This window comes from Paralichthys olivaceus, chromosome 6, assembly GCF_024713975.1.
Source record: "Paralichthys olivaceus isolate ysfri-2021 chromosome 6, ASM2471397v2, whole genome shotgun sequence".
Lineage (NCBI taxonomy): Eukaryota > Metazoa > Chordata > Actinopteri > Pleuronectiformes > Paralichthyidae > Paralichthys > Paralichthys olivaceus.
The window spans coordinates 19,364,526-19,376,374 of record NC_091098.1 but is presented as its reverse complement, the minus strand read 5'-3'; the positions used below and the strand labels follow the sequence as shown (position 1 = coordinate 19,376,374).

At 40.2% G+C, this 11,849-nt stretch overlaps 2 protein-coding genes across 9 annotated transcripts; both read right to left on the bottom strand.

Annotated features, from left to right (window-relative positions):
- Positions 1–289: 289 nt before the first annotated feature.
- kctd6b (potassium channel tetramerization domain containing 6b) lies at positions 290–4,149 on the bottom strand. Of its 2 annotated transcripts, XM_020096080.2 has the most exons (3): positions 3,989–4,149; positions 2,692–2,793; positions 290–1,720 (listed from the first exon to the last, which is right to left on the bottom strand). In XM_020096080.2, the coding sequence occupies exons 2-3, from the start codon at positions 2,716–2,718 to the stop codon at positions 1,034–1,036; spliced, it is 714 nt and encodes a 237-aa protein (XP_019951639.1). In that variant the 5' UTR covers positions 2,719–2,793; positions 3,989–4,149; the 3' UTR covers positions 290–1,033. The 2 variants fall into 2 exon arrangements, with proteins under 2 accessions (XP_019951639.1, XP_069382013.1); XM_069525912.1 differs by lacking the exon at positions 2,692–2,793.
- Positions 4,150–4,250: 101 nt separating this feature from the next.
- On the bottom strand, positions 4,251–10,230 carry abhd6b (abhydrolase domain containing 6, acylglycerol lipase b). 7 transcript variants are annotated; one of them, XM_069525907.1, is made up of 11 exons: positions 9,836–10,230; positions 9,644–9,702; positions 8,969–9,065; positions 8,549–8,675; positions 7,979–8,135; positions 7,527–7,640; positions 7,296–7,428; positions 6,224–6,381; positions 6,015–6,069; positions 5,825–5,925; positions 4,251–4,622 (listed from the first exon to the last, which is right to left on the bottom strand). In XM_069525907.1, the coding sequence occupies exons 4-11, from the start codon at positions 8,671–8,673 to the stop codon at positions 4,443–4,445; spliced, it is 1,023 nt and encodes a 340-aa protein (XP_069382008.1). In that variant the 5' UTR covers positions 8,674–8,675; positions 8,969–9,065; positions 9,644–9,702; positions 9,836–10,230; the 3' UTR covers positions 4,251–4,442. The 7 variants fall into 7 exon arrangements, with proteins under 7 accessions (XP_069382008.1, XP_069382011.1, XP_069382007.1 ...); XM_069525910.1 differs by having other exon boundaries at positions 4,251–4,644; positions 9,969–10,230; XM_069525906.1 differs by having other exon boundaries at positions 9,969–10,230.
- Positions 10,231–11,849: the final 1,619 nt, after the last annotated feature.

Genomic DNA, 11,849 nt, shown 5'->3' with positions numbered 1-11,849 from the left:
TCCAGGGGCTCTTTTCTCCCAGTTAATCCAAGTATGGTGATTTTTAACCAACCCTGGTCTAATGTGATCTGGATGGAAAAAGACGAGTAGTTTTTTCTGTTTGCATAAATCAGTGTTCAGGCAAGAGGTGGAAAACATAAACTCCATCAGTCCCTCAATTGCTAAACTGGAAGCCGCAAATTCAAAGTTAACTTCAGCATTGCATTAGTCAGAAACTGCTCAAACACTCGAGCTCTTGAGTTAAATTCTACAGAAACACAGTGAAATGTTCAACCACAAGACAAAAATGTAATAACTGACAAATACACAAATGGTTTTATTTTGACTGAGATGACCAAACACATCACTGTTGACTTGAACTTTAAGTGTAACCCGAGACACTGTACTGCAAAGCACACACAACAAATACATAAACAAGACACACATGCAACAACTACAGGGGTCTTCAGAAACAGTACCGTATTCTAGATAATAAAGAGCTAAGACCTACTGTCAAATCTCCAGAAAGACAGTGGACTAAATTATAATTTATTATTATCATGTAAAAAAGTAAACTCATGATTTACAATCTTTTCTTCTCCAAGATCGGGGTCTAAATTTACATTCACGGCTACATGTTTATAATCACTTTATTACACTTTGGGTTTAAACAGACGCAGGTTTTGGAGTTACATCAAAAACAATTTTTCCTGTAAAATAAAACAATGTAGCCACATTTTTTTTTGCATCAGTGGGATATAACACAGTGTCTCTAAATTAACATAATTCTGATCATTCTGCTTTATAAAATAGTGTTTTTTGACCTCAAGAAATGTATGTTCCAAGAAATGTAAAATATGTCTCAGTAACACAGATAAGAAAGAGAATAAATCCATAATTCACAGTTTGGCTGTTTCTAATGCTCACTGTCTGGACTTTTAAGTTTGTGCACTGTAAAACGACATTTTTAAAACAATTATTAGTGATACTAAAACTTTTGTAGATGATTTATGCAATATAAAAAAAGACAAGTGTCACTTTAATGTGCTTTAACTCAGTCTTCAACTTTTTGAGCTGGTCTACAGAAAGTCCAGTGATGCTCCACTGTGTTCTCGTTTGCACGCTCGCTCATGTGATGCACACGCGTGTTCCTGATGGTGAAGCCTTGTTTCATGATGTAGTCCATGAGGTGAACCCGTAGGGACACCTCTTGATGATAGTCACATGGTCCGAAAGTGAACGACACCTGACAGTCTCTGGTGTCCATCATGTGTTTGTTCCACTTGGTAAAGTTGTTGGAAATGCCTTCGAGCAAGGCATGAACTTTCGTAGTAATCGTTAACTGCGTGATGATAACGGCAACAGGGTTTGAGTATTTCGACAGTTTCCTCGTGCTTGAGAGCTCCACAACCTGCTCGAAGATGTCCGGAGGGTATAACGGCTTGGGATCGTTAAGGCACTGAATCAAGGGTTCGATCTGGTAGAAGTCTGCCTCTTTCCGCAGCAGATCTGTCTCTGTGAAATCCACCGGGAGGGTGAGCTCGGACGTCCGCAGGAAGTTCAGGATGTATCGGAAAAGTGTCCCATCCCGATCAATGAAGTAATTGCCTTTGGAATCGCGAGTGGTGGGGAAATCTCCCCTGAACATGGCGCCCAGCATGGAGTCTGGATAGCGCTGCAGAGTGGATAAGCTGGTGGTGTAGAGGCAGCCTCCCACGTTCAGCGTAACAGGAGTACTCATCTGGAAAAAAAAAAGCAGAGGACAAGTTAAGGATCATGTTTTTGTGAAGTTAAACTGAGTCAGTATTTGCACACTGCAGCTGAAGAAGATAACGTTGAAAGGTGCAGATTTCAGCCATCAATGTATTTGGTACATCTAAAGCTACAAGTTATACAACCGCCCGGCGATAAATCGATAAATCCTGAAGTTTGTGTTACTCTGCTGCTGAACTGTGTTTCACTACAGTGACAAATGTTTCTTATATATGATCCACATTCATTATGTCAATGAGAACAGACTGAATCTTAGTCTCTGTATAAGCAAAACAATTTAAAGAACCACAACTACACCCTGGTCAAATACACCTTTGTAAAACAGATTCAACAAAACAAGTGTTACATCATTACCAATGGGGCTGTGGTAGGTTACATAGACTTGGTTCAAAGATTCTGCAGCCTGCTATAAATGTAGTGATGAGATAAAAGCACATTCACAGTAGCCATTCCTCAAAATCCAAGATTCACTGTTACGACTCAATGTTATTTCTCTGTTAATGTCATAGGTGTCAACTTTTACCTTTCTGTCCAAAACATACATTTAATGTGTGATCAGCTTTTCCACATTTGGTAAAATATATGACATGCATTACTTTTATAAATATGGGTGATGAATGATAAGCCCATTGATGATGATAATATCCTATATTTTCCCTTTATTTCTACGAAACCCCCCCTCCTGTTTCTGTGTTTCAGTGGGTTGGACTTGGGTAGTTCTGGATCAGCCGTGTCTTTTTTTAATTTAATGCACAATACTGATGGTTATTGTATTTCAAATAACACAAATGCAAGTCAAAGACAATTAAAATAATATCTGAGCATTTACTGCTGTATCGTATTTGACTGCCTTACTTTTGGCTAATTTTAACATTAAAACCAGATGAACCCTGAAATGGTTCCTAATCTAGACGGACTTCACTTCTATCCATCTCTTACCCTATGGCCCCAGTCTCCATTATCCATTTGTAGAACAATACCCACTTGGTCAGAACCAAAATAGAGAGGGAACAGATATGGTTTGGGTTACTTCAATTTCTCCTGTGGAAAAACAAAATCACATTAACATGAGCTATAACAAAGTTATTCAGTTAATGAGGGACACAGTCAAGTCTCGTGTTTTTCAGTGCAGATAACAGCAGGCAACAGCTCTGTGTGTGTGTGTGTGTGTGTGTGTGTGTGTGTGTGTGTGTGTGTGTGTGTGTGTGTGTTTTACCTTGAAGCAAATTAACAAGGAACTATATCTGTTGTGTGCAAAGACGCTCAAACAGATGTAGGTCGATAACATACAGGTTACTTATATGGCGGCAGGTGATTCATATGGTGCAGAGTGCAAAGTTGCTGGTTCAAGTATGGATCATTATGTACAGGATGCATATATATATATATATACTGTATATACATACACAAGTTACGTGAATCTTACGACGATAGTGCATGTGTATAATGTACAGTATATACAGACCGGTTAGATTTATATTGTCGTAGATGTGTACGTGTAAACCTGAATTGATCAACAGTATGATAAATACATTAGGGTTTGTGGTGGATGACTGATGTGCAGGTGTAGTGTCTTGTGTTTGTTCCTGACACTGTAGACTGGCTAAGTGACAGATCAATCAATCAATAACTCAATTGATCCATTATCAAAATAAACTAAATGATGTGTCGGTGCAGTTCCACTCTGTGAGCTGTGAGAAAAGTACATCTGTATTTCCATCACACCAAGCAAACCATCTGCTGCCGAAGAGCACGAGACATGACTGAAAGCTACTAGATGACTGTTCAACTTGTGATTGGTTGAAAATGAACTTGTGAAAGTGACCGAGTTTACTGATCGAGACAGAAATCATGAACTCAGAGAAAGTGAAACCTAACTCACACGTTCCTAATGTGACAGGACTGTCCACCGATACCAGCTAATGTGTGTGTGATAGCTAATGCTGAGCAGCATCCGGAGTCGGTGCATTTCTTTCTATTTAGCGAACAGACGAGCTGCAAAAACAAAAGCTACTCAATGCACGTGCAGGTTGTTTGTTCAGCCTGTGTAACGTCAGCACCTCACTGGACTGCAAATGCTTATCCCACGCCTGCTAGCTACTTACTTGCTAACTAGCATGCTAACGCGGCTAACAGTCCGCTAACGTTAGCTGCTGTTCCTCCGGAGGTTAACGCCGGGGTCTACTTCAGACAAACCGGAGGAGAAGCAGACATGAAACTGAAGACAAAGCCTCACCTGGCTCCTCGTGGTCAACACTCGACTTTTCTTCTCCGGTTGCAGCGACCCTCGGCTTGTTTAACGCTGCTGCTCAGGGAGCGATGTTCACCGCTGGTCGCACCGGGCAGCTGTGCTCCACTCCCGGCTGCAGCAAAACTGCGCAGACCAGGAGGAGGGGGAGGAGGAGTACGAAGAGGAGGGGGGAGATGAGGAAGAGGAGGAGGTCCTGCTGCAGCCTCACACACCTCGGCATGAACACATCCATTCACACACTGCAACATGCATGAGCTTTTTTTTATTATCATTGTCAGGTTTACACATATAAGCGATTTATTTCTGCATCTGAGAAACTGTGGAGCACAACTGCACGAAGCTGGAGAACTGCTTTAGTGTGTTATTAAAGTGTCCACTTCATATGCACGTCAGGTATGTGGAGCACATGATGCGTCAGGAGGTAAAATAAGTCCTTTGTTCAGGAGGATTTCTTCGTGCCACCCCTGGCTGCTTGCTGCAGGATGATGAACTCCAGGATGAGCTTGGCGGTCCGACACGGCCTCTCCATCACCACCGAGTGGCCACAGTTCTCCAGCAGGTCCACCCTGCACCCAGGCAACACGTCTGTGATGACCGCAGCTCCAGAGACATCCACCACCTGGAGAGACGCAGGGTTAGAGCTGGACGACATGGCCCAACGTTATATCAGGATAATAATGTTTATAATTCTCATTGTAAATATAACATTATATTTATTTGAAGTCTAATTTTTGCTCCTGAGAAAATGTGGTTTTAAATTCTTCTTCACAGATAGAAAACTTTAGAAACGTGCTTGCACAATGCATTAGCAACATATATCAATATATATTGGACATAATGTTGGACATATTCATACTGATGAAAATAATATGCAATATTTTTTGATATTGTTCTTCGTTTGATTGCACGCCCTATATAACTATCATACTTGTGCAGTGACGGTATGCACCTGATGTTTCTCTCTTCAGTTGCTAACTGAGCAGATAGAGCAACCTGAGCCACCACCCTCAGGTTAAAAGTTGATACACATCCATGTGATTCTTGAGATTAGATCAGAGTCTGCAGGTAAACACCTCTGTATTTATATAAGTGTTGCTGAGTTACTGTATCAGGGGAACAACCTCAAGGGTGTGGTAGGAAGGGAAATAGTAGATCTAGTCCAACATCACCATCCTCTGACGTAACTGAGGATTTCAAACAAGCTCCGTTCTTGAAGTTACTATTAAGCAGTCATTTGCAGCAGTTTATAATGACATAAGATTTTGAGACATCAACTAGAATGTTTCATTTTACATTGTTAAAATTCATTACGTCCAGTCAGTTTGAGAATCTAGCAGGGTCTGATCCTTTGTTTTCAGTTTTAATACTACGGATACATTTTTGTACATGTTTGGATTGTGCTTTTAAATTTAGTAATGCTTCCTCTATGTTGCAGAAAGTACTGGTAACACTGGTTTGACACAAATCTACCTCAGATGTGCAAACGTTAGGGTGAAAGATCAGTATAATCTCATTAGGCTGTGTTTTGACATAAAGTGCTGTAATCCTCTCTCAGAATATGGGCCAGAATGAGATGACTCTTGTCTCATGGTCCGGAAATAATGGAGACCTCAAAGCTTTGATGCTCTTCAGAGTAAAAACTTCAGATAAGAGTCTGAAATACATTGATTTCAGATTGTGCAGCCTTTCTTAAAACTGTTCCTAACACTACATCACGGATGAGGTGGAACCAGAGATGGACGTCTTATGTGTTCAAAGGTAAAGCCGACACTCTGAGGCTATACATGTACACAGCCCAGATTTGTCTGCTGCCATTGTTACCTGGTCTTGTTTGCCCCATATCACTTGTAACGGTGCAGTGATCAGATGTAAGTGATCCTGTAAGGCATATCTTGACTCCTCACCAACAATCTCCAGAAATACTAATGAAAATAAAGAGAAGAAACAATTATTTGTCACATGGATGCTTACAGGGGAAATCCTATAATTTTGCCCGGCAAAGTGAACTAACCTTCCTGGTAAAATGTGTTGTGAGGCTGCCGAACATCTACCAACCCTTGAAGAATCTAAACAATGAAAACACATTTGAACAACCACAAGAAGCAGCAACATATAAAAAGTTGGGGTGAATATTACTCTGACCCCTGTTTGCTGAACACATTGTTTGATTAGCAAATATGAGGAAATTATGCTGCTGCCAGCTACAAGTCTAGACCTGACCTGCTGCGGGATTTTAAAGCGAACATGGGAACAGAGTCTGAACATGTCCTCCATCTCTTCAGGTGTAGTGGGGATCAGAGGGATATTTAATGTGTAATTGCTGTGCTCCAGGTCCTGCAGATGATTGTCAAATTTGGTCTCACATGGATGTCTGATACCTGCAGGATAATAAAGAAACATGAAGACAAAAATGTAAGCTATGAAAGAAAAGTGGAAGAAATTTGAAGTACCTGTACAAGTATATGGCATGAGCTAATACTGCAATGCAATAAAATATGCATTTAAACCCAAAGCTAATTTACAGTGCCTGTCCTTAGATGAGCCAACAATACAATGAAGGTACAATAAAATATAAAAAACTCCACAACATGGTATTTCCTCATACCAGGGCCGACACCCGGACATTTATATATTATATTACACATCACATCTGTAATATTTCAAACTCAACTGATCTTTCTAGTACTCTCTGACTGTCTGTTTACACGGACATTATAATGTCTGTGACCTACTTCATTGTTTTTGTGATTGTTAAAAAAGTCTCTTTGGGATTAAGTAGTACTCACTCTCTGTCTCTCTCCATCCATCTACCCATCCCTCCATCTGTCTGTCTGTCTACCACAAAGCATTATGGTAATGCTATTTAAAGTCTTAAGCAGATCTAGCTTACAAAAAGGGACACAACACATCTGACATGAACTTTGCAGTTGGACCCTCCACAGACAGGAGGGGTCTAGTGAAAGTTGTTATCTAGTTGAACTATGGGGGGAAAAAAGGGTCAAACATTTCAAAAGTTTGACCCGATACAAACTAAATGTTTGGATCTATCTTCAGTTTACCTTTTATCATTCAAGTTCAATGCCTCTAGTTTTTATGATAACATTTGGAGACTACAAGCCCAATCTGAGATAAACCATTTTAAATCACCATGACAACATCAGGGTTATTTTCTCAAACTTTCATGCACAAACACACACACAGATTTAAAACCTTGTGGTTTTTCATATAGTGAACATGCAGTCCTTACACACTTACATACATTTTCCACACTCATACACACACTGTGACTGACCATCTGGGCAAATGAGAGTCATGCTACAGATTTCTGAGGCGTAGCAAGCTGCATAAACCCCAGCTACGTTCCCCCCCATGGACGTTCCCACCAGATGGAAAGGTTTTCTGTTCAAGCGAAGAGTTTCCACAAACTGAGAAGAACGAGGGACAGTAAAACATTTTCAGTGAAATGATTTAGTACATACACACACAGTATTTGATTCAGTAGGTATATGTTCTCTCAATGTACCTGATGGATCCTTCTGACCTGGCCCTGGATTGAATAATCCTCTGTGTTGGTGCGTGTCGTTCCCTCATGGCCAGGCATGTCCACACACACAAGGTGCAGATGTTTTGGTAGATACTAGAGCATCAGAAGAAACCACGTGAAGCTTAAAACTGCTAATGTATGTTTGGAGGACAGTAAAGTCTCTAATTATATTAATCTCATAAGCAACTCAATACTTATTCCTGAAATTTAAGCCTGTAATATACTTATCATTTTATCCACATGGAGAGCAATGGCATAGTTTCCACCTCTTCAAAATGGCAGAACTATAATAATTATGCACAGGGTAAATTTACAGATTGAAGTTTGTGATGATGTTTGCCATCACTTGTTTTTATTGCAAATATTAAATGAAATCAACCGAGTATTGGTGCCACAAATCCATAGCAGCAGATGATGAGTGTTTCCCTGACCTTGACCAGAGTGAGCCATGTGTCTTTGTGAGCAGAGAAGCCATGCAGCATCAAAATGGAAGGTCTCATCCCAGGCTTTCCTCTGTATGAGTAACAGAAGCGGTACCCACCACAGTCTACGTAGCGAACCTGCAGGCCCAGAGTCCTCCTCCAGTACCTGCGGTGGAGCAGAGACACATCTGAGCTGACACGCAGAGGCACAACTTCACTAGAATTCAAATTTGGGCCAAATGATGACGGGTTTAGATGTAATTTTATGGGTTGCAGTTGTATGTTTTCATGTTGAGGCAAATTCATGATTTCTGGGCTCCTTAAAATAAAACTGACCTGAGTTGACATTTAGATTCTCACACCATATGCTCAAAAAGGTCACAAGAGCCTTTTCAAAAGACAGGCTCACATTTTTACTAGTCAGTCTTCATGCAATGAAATCATTCCCTGGTAACATTTTTTAGCACAATTGCAGGAGAATTATCATTTTCTTTAGCATTTTTTTGATACTCTGGACAAATATCACCAGTAATAAAAAACCTACAGTGGAGAATGGGACAACACATTAATTAATCTTACCAGTAATAAACTTTGATGAGAGCTGAGGGCCAGAGAAGAACGGAGGCGATAAAGGCAAGAATTGGAATCGCCAGTGTTCCCCCAGCAATGACGAACAGGTTCACCATATCCAGATCAGCTGCCATGGCTGCCTCATGTAGAAAGAGCAGGAACACATGCAACACACAGCATGAAGATGAAATGTCAGGGGAGGAGAAAAGCCAGTATCCAACATTCAGACAATGTTTGGTTGAGAATTAAAAGAATAATTTACAGCTGATAGACGAACATGAGACATTTTTTAACAATGGGTATATGCATTGCTTTAATATCGTATTTATTTTACAAATAATAATAGAGATGCATATTTGTGCACATTTCATACGACTAAAACATCTTTTTTTATCCACAACATGCCCATATTTTTTTAAATTTACTTACCTGATTATTGTTTCCCTTGTTTCTTCTGTCACAGACAAACATGTGGTTCAAGTGGGATTCTGATTCGATTGGCAGCCAGCAGATTCATTCATTCATGCTTTCAGGTATCGCAGATGTGCAGATAGTATTATTAGTCCATTTATCTTTCAGAAATTTGAAATAAAAAACTGACCCTTCGGAGTGCAGTTAGTCCCGACACATTATGTTTGCTCTGGATAAACCCATTGATTATTACTCATCATCAGTGAAAACTGGGCCACTGGAGTACTCGATCAATCTTTTAAAGTGAACGTACAGGCCAGACTCTGCAGTCAAAGCTGTCAGAAATTATCTTTACATAACATTTGATACATCCCAGAAGAGGCAGTATGGAAATAATATCTTTGAAGATATCAAAACAAGAGAGGAGAAGGTTTTGTGCAAATATGTAGGATCCAAATGATTATTAACTAATTGGAAAAATAAACAGATACGTTGATAATGATTTTCAGTCTTATTCTAAGTGTCTGATCTTGGTAAATGTTCTTTTATCTCTTTGTGACAAAGGGAGTGTTGGTTTCTGGATAGTTCTGTACATGTTTGATGTGTAAAGAGGAGCTCATATTTGGGAAAAAACTGTTTTGCAGACAAGGAAGTTATTAGTGAGTGCGACATAATGATGTAATGTTGACGTACCACTGCAAGAATCTCAAAAGAGCCGCCCGTTGTTACAGACTGGCTCCCTGCTCCAGCTCCTTTATCAGAGAAAACATTAACCGCAGTAATAACATTAAACACTATATGACGCCTCTGAACTTAAAATGAAATTGAGATATGTATTATGAAAGAGCACAGCTTAACTTTGAGTCTCACTGAACTCTTTCTCACCTCCATGTTTCACCCTCTGACTTTAGGATCCCTCCTTCACTACTTTGTTTTCAGTCTGCACTATTAGTTTGAACCTGTCTCGCTCTCGCATCCACATTTGTTCTCGAGCTCAAGCTCGGGGTCCAAGACTTACCACTGGGTGTCATGATGGAGGCAGGCTGTGAGTGTCCCTGGTGTGTTACAGTCAGTAGTGACGATCAGAGGGCTTTTGGAACACAGCCCTGGTTGCCATGACATGTGCAGACAGTGAGATGTCCTCACAGCTTCCTCAGTTATTGATGGAGGGTTGAGGGAAGTCTGAACCAGGTGCTGACTCTGTTTCAGACACATTGAGGAAGATTCCTTGACTGAGGGGAAGAAACACTGCTGATGAACCAGTGGAGCCTCACATGAACACACTGCCCTCCAGAGGTGATATTGACTCAGCATATCATTTGGATGTTGTTTACATCAAAATAAAAACTCATAAGAATGAATGTTTCTGATGGATCACAACCAACAAATAGAGAGACTGAGTTTTCATAGTGACTGTGGCTTTTCTTCAGGCTATTTAACATTTGAGCAACTTATTTCAATTTCATAACGGAAGGCTGCTGAAAACATCTTAAGCTCTTCCTCATGTTGTGATGTAGAACATTTTGTGAATTATTCTCAGTATGACTACGACTTCAGCATTAGTCAGAATGTAAATTATAGCTATGAAGCGCAGGATTACACAGTATGTAAATACCTTCCCATGCAGTGCACGCCTGCCATTCTGCTTCATCTCTGGTCGACTTCCGATGACCTACATACAAACTAGAGCAGAACAAATGGACACGACAACTCTGCAGAGAGGCTTTCCTTTCACGAGAATGATTCTCATCTTTGGGTTTATATAGGGGCAGCCCTCAATCTGCTCACATGTCACACACACACAGTGTATCCCCTGGGTTGATTGAGAACCTCAAGTCACTTTGGTCTGTCATGCTGGTGGGCACGATGAGACAGCAACGCCAGCAGAGCAGAAGTGATTGAGTCAATAAAGCAACACACAAATGTGGATCAGGTGCTGATTACTCATCTGCGGACACAGGAATTTCTTCTAGAGCTATGACCTTAAGGATATTGCACAATTCAAAAATTAGCAACAGACTTCTCATCCTGTTGGGAAATAAACTGTATCCTCCTCTTGGGCTTCACCATCAGTGTGGTGGTCAGCCCGCTTAAAGGGTGGAACTGCTCTGAATGCTTAACCCTGTAATCTTCCAGCAGAGTTAAAGGCCACCACAGCAGTCACATTGAATTAGAGGATCAAGCTGTGCTTGTGTGATACTATGTCACACCTCCACTCACTTACAGAGATACTGCATTCATTTACTGTAGCACTCACATAAAGTTGAGGTTTCAAGAGAGACAGCGATATCGTCCTTATTAGTCCCTTATATCCTACAATTCTCATCACGCTACTTAGTTGCACCATTCATTAAATGTCTGTCTTTTACGCTCCATAACTCCAGTATTGTTATTCATAGTTTGAAGCCATAGATGAGAAAATCATCAGGTTATTTTTCCTCCCACCTCTCCAGGCCCAGAGCCACAGAGACGTAGTTCCCTTGTGATGAGTAAGTGTTTCGTTATGCTCGAGCAGTTCTTGATTGTATCATGTCTTGTCAAAATCAAGTGTTTTTATTTGTTCTAAAATGAAAGACATGATATTCTTTGTATTAGTGGGATCTATTTGTTTCTGAAGCATCTTGCTGACAAATGTTGCAGAAACACATAAGTGTCTTAAATAAATGAAGTATCATCGTGCATTTAAAAATAAAAAGCATAAGGTGGATATGTGCAGTCCTGAACTGACTCCACGAAGGAAGTTAATATTATTTCCTTGCTTCTCCAGTCCTCTCATAATTGTCAAATATATACCTATCAGACCTTTTTTAGAATTAAAAAATCTAAATTCACATTGATAATTATGTTAACAGAAAATATAGTGTGCACCACAACCATCCAATCAAATATTCTTATGTAC

Coding starts and splice junctions, on each gene's coding strand:
- kctd6b (XM_020096080.2), bottom strand. CDS start 2,718: ATGGATAATGGAGACTGGGGCCATAGG. Junction 1,721..2,691: donor ATGGAGACTGGGGCCATAGG/GTAAGAGATGGA, acceptor TTTTTTTTCCAG/ATGAGTACTCCTGTTACGCT.
- abhd6b (XM_069525907.1), bottom strand. CDS start 8,673: ATGGCAGCTGATCTGGATATGGTGAACCTGTTCGTCATTGCTGGGGGA. Junction 7,641..7,978: donor CATGGCTCACTCTGGTCAAG/GTCAGGGAAACA, acceptor CTGATGCTCTAG/TATCTACCAAAACATCTGCA. Junction 7,429..7,526: donor AGGTCAGAAGGATCCATCAG/GTACATTGAGAG, acceptor CGTTCTTCTCAG/TTTGTGGAAACTCTTCGCTT.